Genomic DNA, 17,433 nt, shown 5'->3' with positions numbered 1-17,433 from the left:
CTACTTTCAAGTTTGTTTTTCGCGCTACTTCGTACGGCCTGGCGGACGGACATGTGACCAACATACCACTCTTGAACCCCGATCCTTCCACCAGGCAACGTAGTGCCGGAGAACAGCTGAACAAACAAAACAAATCCTCTTATGATATCACAAAAATCATGGACAATCCTTAGAAAAGCCGCACCTGACTAAAAGCCGCAGGGTTCAAAGCTTGTGCAAAAAGTAGCGGCTTATAGCCCGACAATTAAGGTAATTCTCTTGTGTGTGTAATTCACACACACAGTGAATTTCACTGAATTCAATTTCCAAGTGTCTCATATTTGGCCCTTGGATTAAAGTTTAAGGGCATTTTCATTTATTCTCCTATGTGTTGTAATTTCAGAATTCAGGTTTGTTGCATATGGAACAATCCTCTGGCTAAGCTATGAATCGCCAGTTTAATTACAGACAATTTATTGTTGGCTGGAATACTGAATTTCCCAAACGCCATCTTTAGAGCCTCATACTCATAGAATTTTTCCATTGTTTTGCTATGATAATTGGCTTTCCTGTTTTACAGTTCTGCCAAGTTCCAACATCTTAAGGGAAAACAGGCTCTTCAGTTATCACCTCAGTTGTACCAGTTTGGCATTTGAGTACAGCACAGGGATTCTCTTAGTGGCAGATCTATTGCTATGTTACTGCGCTGGCTCCAGATCTGTCTGTCTGTCTGTCTGTCTGTCTATCAGTCTTTCTGTCTATCAGTCTGTCTGTCTATCAGTCTTTCTGTCTATCAGTCTGTCTGTCTATCTATCTACGTCTTCATTCCTTAATTCCTTAATTAAATTAAAAATTAAATCTAAAGTAGCTTAAATTACCTTAAATCTATCTAAGCACTGAGGTCAGTAGAGTCGAAAAGAAAGACTTCAGCTATTCTGGGGATTGGATTAGACCCGCTTCAAATGAGACATATATGGTTGGCCATAACCTTTCCCCATTCAGTGTGCAATTCTGTTATATCTATTTGATTATGTATATATTCAGTCTTTTCTGAAAGGTTGTCTGAAGTTCCTCAGAACGTTTACATTTTTTATGTATATACTTTGCTAAAAGCACAAACAAGAAATTGTTGATAGCATCGATTCTACACGTAAAAATTTTTGGGGGCAATATGGAAAGATCACATAAGAAATGATGTTGGTGTTATCTACATAAAAGTGTTATGTAGATAACACCAGCTTAGATAAATCACCTGGCGAAAAGACTTCAGGAAAACTGCACACATACTCCCTCATCTAACAAATCTTTGTACTGGAGAATTGCAACAAACCAACAATCCCTAAAACAACAAAACAGCAAAAAGAAGTTTTACTGCTTTGATGGCAGGGAAAAGACACACCAGAGTCTAAATATGGCCTGACCTGTATTTGTATAGCGCTTTACTAGTCCCTAAGGACCCCAAAGCGCTTTACACATCCAGTCATCCACCCATTCACACACACATTCACACTTAAATATCTTGAATTTATTTATTTTCTTGAATTACTCACTAGACCTTAAGCATTAACTGCTGTCCCTTCAGTTTACATTAAGGTTTCTGCCCATGCATTTGTAAATGTATCACTCAGACTGAGGCTGTTTTTTCATCATGACAGGAAATTTGCCACCTGTAATTTCCAGAAGTTCTTAGCAAAATATTATTAACTTTATTCCCCTTCTTGCACAAAGCATGCTACTATAGTGGTTTTAAGATTAAATGGGTCTGCCCAGGACAGGACAGGACTTTGCTATAGGCAGCTCAAGACCTATTTAGCTACGGAATAAAGGCGTCACAGTGGTGTATAATAAGTATAGCTTACATAGCTTGCATGAATGATATTTACTTCTGTGTAAAAGCAAAACCAGACCTGCAGAGAACTTGCCTAATGTGAACACATCGTTGAATTTCATGGAAATTTGATTATGATGAGTATGCAGACTCACCGGTGGACAATGGGCTATTCTGTACGAGTGAGACAAAAGTTTTTATTTATTTTTGTGTTGTGCTTTTGCTGGGAAACTGGGTCATAATTGTAACGTCAATGAATTACAACTGACTAGAGCTGCCTATGCTCCAGTGCAGAGCAGAAAGTTGCCTTTCAAGCTAGTGGGTGGGGGAATTGTGCCCTTTTTAAACTGAAAACACAGGTATTTGGTCGAATATTAGCTTCTGGGAATTTGTGTGCTTCAGTAATAGCTGCCTGCCACTTCAGCTAAGTTAGCACATACTGTTGTACTCACATTAATGTTACATACACACGCATGCAGCCATAGTACAATATGTAATTTGGGATGATCCACATTGTACCAGTGATCTGCACACTGGTAATTAAATTGAATCTGTGTGTCTTCTTACTGCAAGAATGTGTGTGTATGTGAGTGTGGGTGTGTTTAATGTCATAAGGCCAGAGAAGTGTAATGCCACACTCCTAGTTAATTAATTCAAATGTCCACCCTTAATTAATTTCACACGGTGGAGTGTTCCCATGGAAACAATGTGTGAAAACATAATACCTGTAGGCCCAAGGTGTGTGCTTGGGTGTGCGCAAACACAATGACTGTCAGTTAGGTATATTTTAACAGCGGTAGGCCAGAGAGTAATTTTAGCACAAGCACATCAAAATAGAATATATGAATGAATGGTAGTTGAGTGTATAGGCAGATATGTCTGTATACATGTGGAAGTGTGTGTAAATGGAGTTTTTTATGAAGACTAAATTTCATATTTATTGTATTACTTTATATGTACTTTAAAAAGTGTGTATATATTTATGTGCTGAATGATAACTGGCTAAGCAGAATCTATAACATAGTTTAAAGAAGACGTAAAGGAGTGGATATTGCTAACAGGATTTGACCATACCAAACCAACCGCTCTACTTAAAAGTGACCATGCTGTATTCAAGCCACATGTAGTTACCGTATTTCCCGGACTACAAAGCGCACCTGAATATTAGCCGCACAAGCTAAAATCAGGAGAAAATACTGTTTTGTACATACATTAGCCGCACCTGACTAAAAGCCGCAGGTGTTTCACTGTTGACTTATCATATGTAAGAGAATATGTACAAAGGGAATTGTCAGGAAAGAGATGGCTGTTTGGAGACACACCCCTTTTATTAATATTTTGAAAAACAAGTTACGGGTACATATTTGCATAACTTTTTAGGTATATGTACAAGTACCGGTAATTACAAGTACGAAACATGTACTGTGCATCATAAACAAGTAATAAATGTAGTACATAACAATAACCTACAGCACACCAGAAAAATAGATTCGGACTACCTTTTAGGCTCAGGTGCAGTGACACGGCTTTAACAAGAAGAAAAGTCAGTCATCACCACCATCTTTCTCTTCTTCCGCACTAAAACCACCAAAGTCCTCTTCTCCAGTGTCGGAAACAAACAGGCTCAGGATGGCTTCGTCATCCACTCTCCGCTTCTCTCCTTCGTTGTCACTTTCAAAACCAAACAAATCCTCGTTGTCAGTGTCAGAGTCGAACACCCTCTGAAGGGCCGTGGCGGTGTCCTGCTCTCCATCATGCAGCAGTTCAGCCCTTCGAAATCCGTTGGTGATCATGGATGTTTTCACACTTTTCCACGCTGTCAGAATCCACTGGTGGAGTTGGGCATAACTTGCTTTTCGCAAGTTTATCGCCGCTCATCATCCACGCCTCCCGCTGAACGCGTAGCGCTACTTTCAAGTTTGTTTTTCGCGCTACTTCGTACGGCACTACGTTGCCTGGCGGACGGACATGTGACCAACATACCATTCTTGAACCCCGATCCTTCCGCCAGGCAACGTAGTGCCATACAACAGTGGAACAAACAAAACAAATCGTCTTACGATATGACAAAAATCATGGACAATCCTTAGAAAAGCCGCACCTGTCTAAAAGTCGCAGGGTTCAAAGCTTGTACAAAAAGTAGCGGCTTATAGCCCGACAAGTACGGTAAATAAATTCCTCTCATGACAGATTATGCAGTCTACATGACCTGGTGATTACACTCAACACATGCTTTAAAACACTTCAGTAAACGGGCACTCCGTGGTTGAGAATGAAACATCTCTATCTTGGCTGTCCCTTTACCCAATATAGGCCCTCATTTTTCCACTGATGCTATCATTGAAAATATCTATGGGCTAAAAGATAAATTTGACTGTACAAAGCTATCTGCTCGCCTGATCACTATGCCAATTACTACTCAGAAACCAAGATTGGAGGGTATTCAAAGTTGAAAATACAGAGAAATATCAGCTCTTCATGCTTTAAAGCGAAGCATTGCGATTCTTCTTTTTGCATAAATTATGGCTGCCATAATATATCTGAGGTCATGGTTTTTTACTGAAGGATAGAACAAGCACAGTGCTAAATGGGGCTAACTTTAGATTTAGGTAATAAAATCGAAAATAAAACAGCACTCAAGAAGAAGCCCGGCCAGCTATGAATGACCCTGAGTGTGTGTAGTTCACTAAATCAGATGTTAACTGGAGTGCTGGCACAGAGTTGATAGCCTTGTGCTCAATAGTTACTACTGTCTTTATGCCAGCAATGCAGCAATTATGGATGTCGAGGGATGTGCTGCCTTGAGCCAGGACTGGTTATAAGGAAATGAGTTGTTCAAGAGAAGGTATTGCTTTTTCAACATTAGCACTAGAGTAAGCATGTTGAGTCAGATTTAGAAAGGAAAGGCTTAGGAAAATACCCCAGTCTTATTTTCCCCTTTTTACATTGTGTCAAGGTTTCAATAATATAGGCCAATATTATTACACTAATCTCCTTAGCAGGCTTTTTTTTTTATTAAATTATATTCATCCTTGCAGTTTTCGTGGCTATGAAAGTGCAGTAGAGCTCAGTACTCTGCACACAAATTAAAAGTTCTATGCTGAGTTAGTTTAATTCACTTTGATGTTGTCCATATAAATATGTAGGATAAAGCATTTGGATGCTACAACACCATCTTGTTGGCTAATGCAGGGTTTTTGGTTTGCTGCCAAAGGCAGAGTTACAACTTGACAAGAAACTTGGAAGAGTATTTTGATGGACTTTAGGTCAAGCGATTTTCATTTTAATGACAGCATTATTAAAATTCTTAGATTTAACATGGTATGGCATGATGTGCCCTTTCTCTCCAGTCAAGTTTTGTGATGAGGGGATTTGTTGTGGCTTTTAGATGATGTGACCTCTGAGACAGCAGCTCGAGGGAGGAATTGAATGGTCTTTAAGAGCAAGGGATTAATATTCTTATTCATTTTGTCTCGTTTCCTCTCTCGTCTCTAGGGCCAATGTGACTTTCATTCTTCTGACATTCTAAAAAATGCTATTAAATGTTAATGGAGTCTATTTTTACATGGGTCATGACCACATCTGGGACACACATATGTATCAGAGACTTGTACAATGGACACACAGGAATTTGGACATTTGCCCAGACAGGACAGACACAAACATAGAATCGAATATAACAGCACATCTTGCAGTGACTCTATGCCGGTTAACACGGGGCTTGCCCCACAGTTTGAGAGCGACTGTTCTAGCCTGGCAAAATTTAAGGACCTTGTAAAGTTAGTCAAATATGTTCTGAATTTAAAAAATAAAAATATTGCTATTGCTATGCTGTGCATAATGAAATACTGACCGTGTCTAATATCCCTCAAATTGCATCAGTCTCTCTCTGCTGTGCACTTTCAATGACCCATATCACAAACAATTCAAATACAATATTTCTAGCTATTGTACTTGACAGTGTGTCCAATTTTTATCATGTTTTATTTTATTCATTTACTCATTTTAATGAAAGGTGACCCTTTGATGGAACGACAATGAACAAAGATAAATAGCGCTGTAGACATAAAAGCATGCCGAGCTCTATCCCAAATAAAATAGCGTAATGAAAAACTATAAAGAAACCAACCTACACCATGTGCTTCAGGTGATTTTAATTAAAATCAAGTGTACTTGACAGCTGAGCTTTGAAACCTTTTCTTAATTATTAACAAAAGATGTAAACACGAAAACAAATGAATAAAACATTACATGCAGTTATCCTTCTGAGAAAGTTGTGAGCGTGAGCTCTCGTAAGTCACATGCTATCAACGTCAAGCAAAACCGCGTGATACCAGCCACAGTGCAACAGTTCCACAGCAACAGCCTCAGACTCATAGTTTATACTAAGGTCTGCATCCGTTCAGTTATATTTATCTGAGACTGTTTACAATGCTGCAAAGTCAAAATCAATAGGTCCTGCCAAGACAGGAACAGCCTAATGCTCCATTAGAACTCTCTGCTATTCAATTACAGCGCCGGAGTTGGAGAAGTTTCAGCTAGCTCAGGTCCCCAGAGGAGAACCACAGAGAAAGTATGAGGCAGAAAGAAGGAGTAATAAATCTAAAACTGACAAACAGCAAAAAATAAAGTTATGGCACCCATCCCCTGTATGTTTCAGCATTCCTTGAAGCTGCAGTACAGGACATGGAAGACTGGAGTTCTTTAATGATTGCTGCTTTGAACTTTTTTGTTGTCATTTTATATCATTGTTCCTATTTTTCAATCTCACACATCTCTTTTCCATTTTTTTTGTTTTTTTTAATAGGTTTTGCTCCATATGACATGATTGTTCCTACACCTTACCTAACTCCTTTTACATATAGATCTCCACTGTGTGTGCAGGTATTTTTTTTTCCTTCCCAGGAAGTGAAGCCCTATCCAGGCAGTCTACTACATCTAACTATGCCTGTCTCTGGGGAGCTAGCATCAGTACAGGATTGAGAGAGAAATACAGACCAAGAACTGACGTAGCAAGAAGGGTACAGTGCCAGAGAGAAAGAAATGTCATAGACAGGGGGTAGAGAGAGAAAGGCCTAATAAAAGGGAACAGAGGCACATAAAAGAAAAGCTGAATCAAAAAGAGAGGGACAGCAAGAACAGAATAAATGAAGTTTTCTGTGTGCCTCCCGTGGTGGTGATAGGTCCTCATGGGGTCCCTGTGGGGACAATTATAGGACCTACTGGCAAGAGTCAGTGTTTGAGTGTGTATGTGAACGGATGCAGTCATGTATCTGTGTGTCACTAGGGAAAGATCTTTGTGGATGTAAAATAGAAAGAGTGAAATACAGAAGGACTAAAAGTTGAAAAACACCAAAACACCATGAAGCATCCCCGAAAGCTACTTTTAACATCATCCCAAAGCCTTTGACTTTTAGTCTAATAAACACCGAGTTTTAGATTCAGGAGGGAAGTAAAAGGAGATTTTGTACTTTAAATTTGCTCAGCTATTAAAGCTAGGATATTTTTTGCTAAAATGAGTGTGCTCCAGGTGCTGAAACAGATTAATGGTATTACCTTTGATTATTAAAACAGTTTTTTTCCACAGGTTTTACATTTAATTTCTTTTTGTTCAATGTCGTTGTGGCGGGTTGTGGTTTGTGGCTCAGCTGCAGGGGAGGGGTGGAGCGGTGGGCTGGGGTGGGGGTCAGGGGAGGCTGACACACACCTGAGCTCCATCAGTTGATCATGTCTCCCCTATGAACGATGTGCCAGGACCTGAGCTGTGGTTGTGCGTGTGGCTGGCACACACCCACATCCGACCGAGTGTTGGAAAAAATCCACAAACAAATAAAACGTGTAGTAACATGTGAACTGTGTGTGCGGGTCCTCATTCATGTCACAGTCATCTTTGCAAAATGTGTTCAAATATGTTGCATTTTTGTTTGGTATAGGCTGTTTGACTTGTGGTTTAGGCTCAGTGTTTAACTTTTTTCTTTATATTGCTTCCGTGACACAAGCTGGATGGGGTGGAGTCACATGACAACATATCCACTGAGGAAAACATTAACAAAAAAAAACAGAAGTACTTAGATTAGTCAGATCACATAGATTACTAATTCTGAATGTTGGGTTTAATTAATTTTTGATTAATTGCTCAGCAAAAATTAAGTGGAAGCAGCAAGTGTCCTACACTATGCAGCTCTACATTTACTGTCAGAATGCATACAAACTAATGTGTCTGGTGTCTTCCAAGCATGGCTGGCACCTGGATTAACCATTAATCTGTTACGGGCCTCATTCTGTGCCCACACAGCCTTTATATGTACTGGGTACACCATACAAGTATGCTGGGAAGTACTCAAACACTGGGAATGTGTGCTGATGGTTTAGTTGTGCTCTAGGTGTTATTTTCTTCCTCATTTGTTCTTCTGGTATATGATCATGACCTGCAAATGTGCATGTGCACATACACCCCCACACACACAAACAGCATAACCTCCAACTGTTTCTCCCCCAAAATCTCTGAGCACATCATTAAAACCTGGCTTAAAAACAAATCTAAATAAGTTTGCTAAAAGGTTTATTTTGCCAAATTTGTGAGCAATGCTGATTTATCTGACCTCACACTCAGCCTACACAGCAATGCAACAAAAATACACTGTATTTATACCATTTGTCTTTCCCAATGTACTTCAAATTTAAAGCCAGAAAATAAAAATGTGAAACACAATCAGAGGTCTACAAACAACATGCTAAAAATTGCAATTCATGTTGGGATGTTAAACTTGGCATAGTTAGATCTGGTATTTTCAGTCTTTCTGAAGTTGTTCTTTATACCTGCATGTGTCTCTTTGCCTCCCTCTCACTTCTTTACTTCACTGTGACCTCCTTTCCCTCTTTTTTCTATTCCTTCCCTTCCTCTCTCAGCGATTATGTTTGTCTTTCTTGCACTCAGCTTATACAACCCACCCCTCCAATCTACTTTCTCCCCATGTCTCTCTTTCTGTTAGTGTGTGGTTTATATGCAGTTTTCTGTATTTAGCTCTCACTTGGAGTCACAATGTTCCATTTAATGCTCTGACAATGCACTGCTGGGGGATGGCCTCGATTATGCAAAATGTTTGTGTGTAAAGATGTGATGTTTTTGAGCAAGACATAATACAGCTGTGTGGGAGGGATGTCATCTTCATCCTTTTCCTCTGTTCTTTTACATTTCTTTATATCATATATTTTTTTCTAAAATTGAAAAAGCTATTAAACTTTTCATATTTGCAGTATGTATTTACTTTTTTGGATTATCAAACTGTCTTTTGGACACCAAACAGTTGTGTTGAAAATTAGGCTCATATTATGGGAACAAATCATTTAGTGAAAAATAAATTTGTCACAGTTCTGATTGAAATTTATTCTTTATTACAATCAAATATTTTTCCTCTTCAGATCCTAGACTTTTTCTGGTGAACAGCTAAACACATATCTGAGCTGAAGCCTCCCACTGATCCCACAATTTCAGGCTCTATTTTCTATTTTCTCCCCTCTTTTTGTGGCCCCATTTTTGTGAGGGTTTTTTTTCTAACTCTTCCCTTCTTTTTGATGGCTTGTAGAAATACTGTATCGCCCAAACTATACAAAACCTCTGAGTATTAATTAATGTAGCAATCTCCTACCATGGTTGCCAACACTTGAATCTTCTTTGTCTAAGGAGGTTTTTTTTGTTTGTTTTTTATTGCAGAACTTCGTACAGCTGACTACTCATTTAAGTTCAGTTGGCTGAATAAACTTAAACCAAATCCTAATTTAATGTATCTGTGCATTTCTTGACCATTCATTTACATTTCATAGATTGGAAGCACCTGGTTGGAGAAAAGGGATGGTATGTATTTAATAAAAAGTTTTGTTCTGACAAAAAAAAAAAAAAGTTATCTGCAGTTGAGAAATATTAGCAAAATAATAAATGCTGAACTACATCACTATCTGCATTAATTGCAGACATCTATTTTGGAACACTCTGGAAAACACCAATGACAGAACCCTGATGGTTGTGCATACATAAGCATTAAAAAGTCCACTAAGAGCACTAAGAATACTGACGTTTTCAGCTGCATAGATATTTATGGATTTTTCTATATACATTGCATTTTATTCTGCAGAGCAAATACAAGCTAAAATAGGCAGTGTTGTCAGAGCAACAGATGTATTTCACATCATTAAAATGTTCAAAGTGTCTTAGATTTGCATTATAATTTCGCAGGATAACATATCCTGTACACATCTGGCGTAAAAATCTGTCAAATCAAAAATGTGGAGCTACCCCTTGAGAATAAGGGAGCAGAAGAAAGTCACTATATTTCAATATATTTCAGTTGTTCTTTCAGTGAACAATATTTTCTTGGTTGTTTTTTTTAAACAAAATGTATGCTGATACATAGTAATAACTTTGCTGTTCTTTTGTCTTTAATGAGCTTTTAAGTTTTTCGTACTACTATAGCCACGTGCCAATAAATAAATACACAAACAACACAATTTGTATTTACAAAGGTTGTGAATGGGTGTGATTTGAACTATTACATACTTGCAGACTGTAGAAAAGAGACAAGATGACCAAATATCATGTATAACAATTCATAATGTCCTATGTTTATGATTTCAAAGGAAGCTTATTCCATTATGTAATTATTAGGGCCAGCTTATATAGTAAAGGCATTAGTATTGCATATTTGTTTATTCATGGTAGTTTTTTTTATGGTTAAGTTTGGGCATGCTGTGTCATGGAAAGTTATGGATATTTATTCAGTGATCGTTTCGATTCTATGAGAAGTTGTGGGGTATGTCATTGCACAATTTAAACTTTGGAATGACTGTCTACTAGAAAAAACTTTTGAAAAGGAAATTTGTCATCAGGTGCATTTTAGCCTTTGCATTTGGGGGAAATGTTTTCTCTTTAAATTAGATGCAACAAAATTTCTGTTATGTATCCAGGAAAAATCATATGAGTTGTACTGCCCAGCAGGTGCTAAACAGTGTAAGATAAAGCGACATTTGTAGCTTTTTTTTAATTAACTTTGCAATATAATCCCTTATCACAGCATTTTCTCCTGCACCTTATTTTTCCTCCTAGGCTTATTACTTTTTCTATTCCTTACTATGGTTCTGTATCTGTTCACAAAACAAGCAGTAGAACTAAGGTCCTTAAGGAGATTATTATTATTAATTTTTTATTTATTTTTTTTTTTTTTGGGGGGGGGGGGGGGGGGGTACTTCTTATGCAACATGCTCTCCCTGAATGCAACCAAACTTCACAGTAAAAGTGTGGCAACTGTCAATATTAAAATAAGAGCATGCATGCTGTTTAGAAAATGTGAGGGCAACCTGCTGTTTGCTTTCATGTAAAGCAATGTATTCATACAGCTCAAGCACACAAACTTGCAAATACACAACTATACCTCGGCCTTCACAGAAACACAAAACATCAATATCTATTCAAAATAAAGTAAAGGAGAAACATTTGGGGGTAAACGTATGAAAGCTATTTAAAAAGGTGCACATGATGACTCAGAGACACAATAGTAGAAAATCACATACAGCCAAAGCACACAGTCTGTTGCTAAAAAAACACATATAAGCAAACTGTTATCACTCTGTCAACAACATAGTTTGTCACCTGTTGTCATGATGTGTTTTGTGCTCAAGTGACTTAAATTGGCTTTATACCTACCAAGAAAATTTTACTAAGGGACTTCGTGAGACAAGGTTAATAACATGTACAGTGGTCCCTCGCTATAACGCGGTTCACCTTTTTTGTTTTTTTTGTTTTATAGCGCATTGTGTTCTGCGTCCTGAGTGGCTGTAGACCATTGTCAATCAATCTTATGCCGAGTCTCCTGTACAGTACGGGATGCGTTCAGCTTGTCAAATTTACATAAATCTTCTATCCCTAGCAGTGTGACTATGATATGTTGTACTGTATGTTTGTCAGTTTTCTCCAACAAACACAACAATGTCGACGAAATGTTGTTTGGTTTCATTCTATAATACTGGATTTTACTACGAAGGTTTGAACTTTGAGAGTGTTTAAACAAGAGAGAAAATGTTTGTGCCTTTCTGAGAAAAGTGTCTAAAGTATGTAGTGAGGGGTTTTACAGCCTTAAAACATCTATAATAATCGTAAAAAATAAAGTTGGCTACTTTGCAGATTTCACCTATCGCGGGTTATTTTTGGAACGCAACTCCCGCGATAAACGAGGGACTACTGTACTTCAGTTTCTATGTTCAGATTAGACAATACTGCGTCATTCATGGCAATACTAGAGAGAGGACATTGAGATAAAGTTGCTGATGTGAGTGCGTAATAAAGTATTCAGGGGAATACAGTAAGATGGCAGATTACACTTGATAAATATTAATGCTGGAATACATTAACAGCAATTTCTCTGACATCTCTGAAGATATATATTGTTGAATAGAAAGAAGCTACAGTGTTTAGAAACAATATCCATCAAGTAAATCATTTTACTTTCGGAATGCCATTAGGAATTATTACATCAAACTACTGAGTAGGTTAATTCAATAACTTCAGCTCATGTATGAACTCAAGTGAATGAGTAATGAGGACAAAAAAGCAGAAAAAATAGCAATGCACATTATTAGTTTTTGATTGAGATGCCAAATTATAGTTTACTTGCATTCCTGAACAGAAAATTGAATAATTGTTGAATATTATGCTGAATGTTATGGGATCAGTCAAAATGAATGTAATTTTGAATATTATCGTTGCTTCATTTCTCAGAAGTTCAAATTTGGGTATAAAAATGTGAGCTCAGTTTATTATTTGCCTAATTTATGACTAATGGAATTTTTAAACAAGCATTTGTCAGATTTCCTCTTTGTGACAAGTGATCAAACGCACTTTAAAATATATATTGTAGCGGTTCAGGGCTGTTTGGGGTTTGACAGCTATGTTCTGTTGTTCCAGGCGGCAGAATTATGTTGCCATGATTACAGGTGACGCGCTCTCTCGGCGACTGTGCGTTTCTGGGTGGAGAGAGCGTGTTTTTGTTGTTGTTGTGTTTCTGTGAATGCTAATAAACGGCTGTGCTCCCTGGCTAACTCGCGGGAAGCAAGACCAAAGGACACCTCTGTTTCCTCCTTGTCTGAGCTCGCCACAACATTTTTTTTTTCTTGATTCTTTCAAATTTCTTCGGATTATCATGCCATATTATGCAACAATGTGAATGTGAATCCAACTAAAAACATTTATGACACTTCTGCCTTTTTCACTTCTCTTCTTTGTTCTCTCCCTTAATTACTTTGTTTTCCCCTTCATTTGTGTTCATCCCCCTTTACTTATTCTACAACCCTACTTGTCACACTTCATGTGAAGAACCATTAGCTTTATCTGGATAATAGAACATCTCTGAGCAATGTTGGGATTATACACATTTATCTTAGAATTTTAGTTGAACACTAATAAAACAATAATAAAAAATGGGGTATCATTCATAAATGTATTGTCCTGTTTCTTTCTGTTCTACTTTACCGTACCATTAATCTCTTATTGTGCAACTGAATATCAGCCTCTTCGAATCACATTCGCTCAACATGAATACACCCATACAATATCTTTGTGGCAGTTTTCATATAAAAACATAAACAAGCACATGTGCACACACTGACACAAGTGTCGTTGTAAAGTAAGTTTCCATGTTGCCTTAGCTGCCGAGATCAATGATGACTCTGTGTATGATGAATGGAGACAGCTATATTATGTTACACACCTAACAAATAGACCCTGACTGCAGGGAACATCATCTGATGTCTGCTAATTATAGAGGCTGGAATACAGAGGTGTACACAGAGCCACGCAATCAACTCATATATCTTTCTTCTATAATGGGGCAGGGCTTTTTTTTTAGCAGTATCGAGCACAGACACACATAATGTTATATATACATATACATGCAAATGTTCACACACAAATGGACGTGTTCTTACCCTACGAGACTGGATCTCTTTCACATATAAAGGCAATAAGAATTCTGACACTCCTTCAAGTCTCACTCCTTCTTTGGTCACCCGGAGATTCCCCATACCATCCTAGAAAAAGGTACGAGATAGAAAAATACAGTTTTTAAAAAGTTGATGACAAGCCAAAACAATACAAATGAAATTCTCATCCAGTGTTTTGCTTTGCTTGTCTATTATATATATTAAAAATGGCACAACAATGTATTATTAAAGTGTACAATGATATTACACACAAGCAGACAAACACACACAGTTTTTTTCCCTTCATTTTATTGCGCATACTGTGTCAGCATGGGAAAAACACTCCCATGCTGGCACAGTTGGAGTGTTTTCCACAAAATTGCATGTCTACTTAAACAGTTGAATGCCTATAGTTAATGTGGTTGCCCCTTATTCATCTACTAATAAATATATTTCATAAAAACATACATTTAAGGGAGCTAAGTTTACAAAATCCAAGCTCCTATGCAACACATGGAGGATAAATAAATAATTTTAAGCTTTTTTTCTTTTGCTTTATCAATTAGTGTGAATAGCAGTACTTGACACAATTATATATACCTGAAGATCTTAAATGGAAATAATTGAAAATATGTTGACAGCTTTTAAGGCTCTGTAGGTACCAAATACTCAGTAATATTAGGCACAGCATTTATTCTCAAATCCTGGGTTCATCAACGGTCAATATATAAATATTATATTTAATTATCAATGGAGAATCATTATCTTTTATCATTTATTACGTTAGCATTTAATTCAACACCAATTATGTTATGTAATTATGAAATAACTAATGACAAACAATGTGTAACTGGATACACATATTCTATTGATTTGGCATTCAGCAACAAAGTCTCATGAGAGCTCTAGTTTTTCTATGCTAACGCAATAGTTGCTTTATCCTAGTCAACGCAATGGAGTGGCAGATAACCATATAGTTTACAACACGGAAACAAAACAGTAGAAACAAATTTTAGCTGGTCAGAAAGACATATGAAAGAAATCCATGAAGTTTGGCAAATGAAAAAGAGGATAACTGTAAGAAGGATGTGTTGTGGTAACCCTCTTCTAAGAAAGGCTTTGTACTAAAATGAACCTTCTTTCACTTTGCATTGACTGTGAACTGCTATTAACTTGTATTGCCATTACAATAACTGCCAAGAAAGATTTTGATGATTATAAATTAATGTTTTCTTTAAATTTCTAAAAGCTCTTATGATAACTAAGGGTTATATAAATATGCGCATCACTGCTCTGACTAAATCTGGTTTTATGGTCTCACGAATGTGTCTATATGCATACATGATACGGGCCAGACAGGGGGGTTTTCACCCCCCCCCCCCCCCCCCCCCCCCGACACCCCCCAATGCAGTTCTCCAAGATCCTGACTATGCGACGCTGGAAGCAGATGACAGAAGCGATTGTCGAATGTCAATTGGTTGACAAGTGGGCTGAAATAGAGAAAGGCGCAACAGCGGAGTTCGCCCGGAAGAGTAAAAACTTCAAAGATCAAAAATTACAGCATCAAAAGCACAGACAGAGGCTGCAGAGGAAATTTTTGTTGTTTTTAACACTCAGTTCCACTTCAGCACTTTGTATGTCATAACTTTGCTCTCCTTACAAGAATGGCCCACAGACCTGCTGTACCACATACTTGGTACAATGCCTCCATCTGACAACAAAGCTCACTGCAGGCAGACGTGCTGTCCTACTTCTGCTCGACCATAAAAGCAGCTTCAGGCTTGTGCTTCTGCTCACATCAAAGCAATGTTTCTGATGAGCTTGCTGACTATGTTTGATAAAAATGGCTTAATACTTAATCGACATGAATGAATACTCAGAATATCGTTATATCAGACTTAAATGGTTAAATTCAGTTCCTTTAAAACAGACATGCCGGGTATGAAGAAAGTCAAGCCTCTAATAGAGTAAAAAGGCAGCTCCTGTAGTATGTCAGATCGGTGGTTAGGAGAGTGCAGAGTCCATAAATGTGTAACAGATGTGTTGAATATAGCATTGTTAGAGTTTGGTGAGTCTTTTTGATTCCGTAAGAGTTGTTGAGCATTTATTATTGTCAGTTATTCAGTTATTAAGCATAAAAACAACTCTGAAGGGTTTACTAATCAAAAGAAATGAGTTAAAATGCTTAAAAAAGTAGGTTTAAAAAATTACAAAAATTGGAAAAATGATCAAGAAATTTTAAACAAAGTAAATAGAGGCTGGGGAGATGGCAACTGTCTTACTGCCTCATTACTTCGCAGTGCAATTGCTATTTGAAGTTTTATGAGTCAGACAGTCTGTGAAGTGACTTTTTTTCAGAGGTGGAACTAAAACATTCTGTATTGAACCTTTTCCAGCTTCAACTGAAATATGTGTTATTCAGTGACAACAGATTAGTCTTGCCTGCTTGGCTTCCAGTTTTCTTTTCATGCTCAAAATGTTTGACAAAGTGTTCATGGAAATAGTGATTCTGATCCCATTGATTATCATTAATTGTTAGCAACAGCAAAGCAGCAGAGCCTTTCAAATTGTAATAGTGCAAGTTGGTTGTAAGAGCAACTTGGAGAAATTTGTAGGACAAAACAATGAAAACAATGAGTAATGGTATAGAGTTGATCTCATACAACATGTACGGGGGGGGGGGGGGGGGGGGAGGAGGGGGGGGAGGGGGGGGGGCATACATGAACCCCCCAAATAAATATATAATTACCGACCTTACTGTTGGATAACTGTTGGATAACAGTAACCATTCATTAATGAAAAAAATAATATTTTCCAAGCCATGCCTTATACCTTCTTTGTTGTAGGTGCAAGTATAAAAAGATCATTTTAGCTTGGTGCTATGTGGTTGCTAGAGAATATGAAGATGTCTAATATGTGATATCAATAAGAACCTTCAGCAGCTGAAGATGTATGTGTTTACCAATTCTCATCCTGTAGGAAGAGTTAGTGACCAAAGAAACATTTTATCTGCCAACATTCTTTAATTACAATGGCTAATAAGAGAATGGAAATCTACATGTTTTGTATGTCTTTTTCAACTAAGTTTGCTTCATTGCTAAGAAATCTACAGGTGCTTGTCCCCCAAATACCTACTGGAGATACATTTTCTGTGTCATCATTACACAGTAAGGTACACTACCTTGCCTCTATACTTACTTAGTACTGACTTATTTTGGAAATAAGTGTGAGCTTATGAAACGTCCGAGCTATTGTTGTAGATAGTTTTTTGAAATAGATATTTTTTAACGTTATTTTAACCCTGAACCACGATTGTTCTAAACCTAACCAAGCCATTTTCTTGCCTACATCAAACCAAAGTGTATCTGAAAACCAGATGCAAAAGAACAAGAAAATAATTCTGTTAGAAAGCCCTTAAGGCAATCTTCTCCCACTTGCACTCTTGGCCTATATTGAGAAAGACCTGAGGGAGGTTTTCAGAATCAATAAACCCTTAAACACAAAACACTTCAGGGTTAACTACTTTTTCACCAATGCTATTTACTTTAAATAAAGAGAGTGGTTAAAGGCAAATATACAAAAAAGGCTGCCATATATGAAAACTTTAAAAGATATATCAAATGTCAAAGACACACTTCCTTAAAACCGCAAAGTCTTTG

At 37.5% G+C, this 17,433-nt stretch overlaps 1 protein-coding gene across 1 annotated transcript in view; it reads right to left on the bottom strand.

The window, feature by feature from the left end:
* LOC102784717 (zeta-sarcoglycan) overlaps nucleotides 1-17,433 on the bottom strand; it is a 365,649-nt gene that overhangs the window by 110,255 nt on the left and 237,961 nt on the right. Inside the window, exon 3 of the mRNA XM_006790836.2 lies at nucleotides 13,781-13,882. Within this exon, the coding sequence (XP_006790899.2) occupies nucleotides 13,781-13,882 (102 nt within the window). The remainder of the gene's footprint in view (nucleotides 1-13,780; nucleotides 13,883-17,433) is intronic.

The sequence above is a fragment of the Neolamprologus brichardi genome, chromosome 6 (genome assembly GCF_056152115.1).
Source record: "Neolamprologus brichardi isolate AB-2024 chromosome 6, ASM5615211v1, whole genome shotgun sequence".
NCBI classification, from domain to species: domain Eukaryota; kingdom Metazoa; phylum Chordata; class Actinopteri; order Cichliformes; family Cichlidae; genus Neolamprologus; species Neolamprologus brichardi.
Note: the sequence above shows the minus strand (reverse complement) of the source record. Positions and strands in the feature narration are given on the sequence as shown.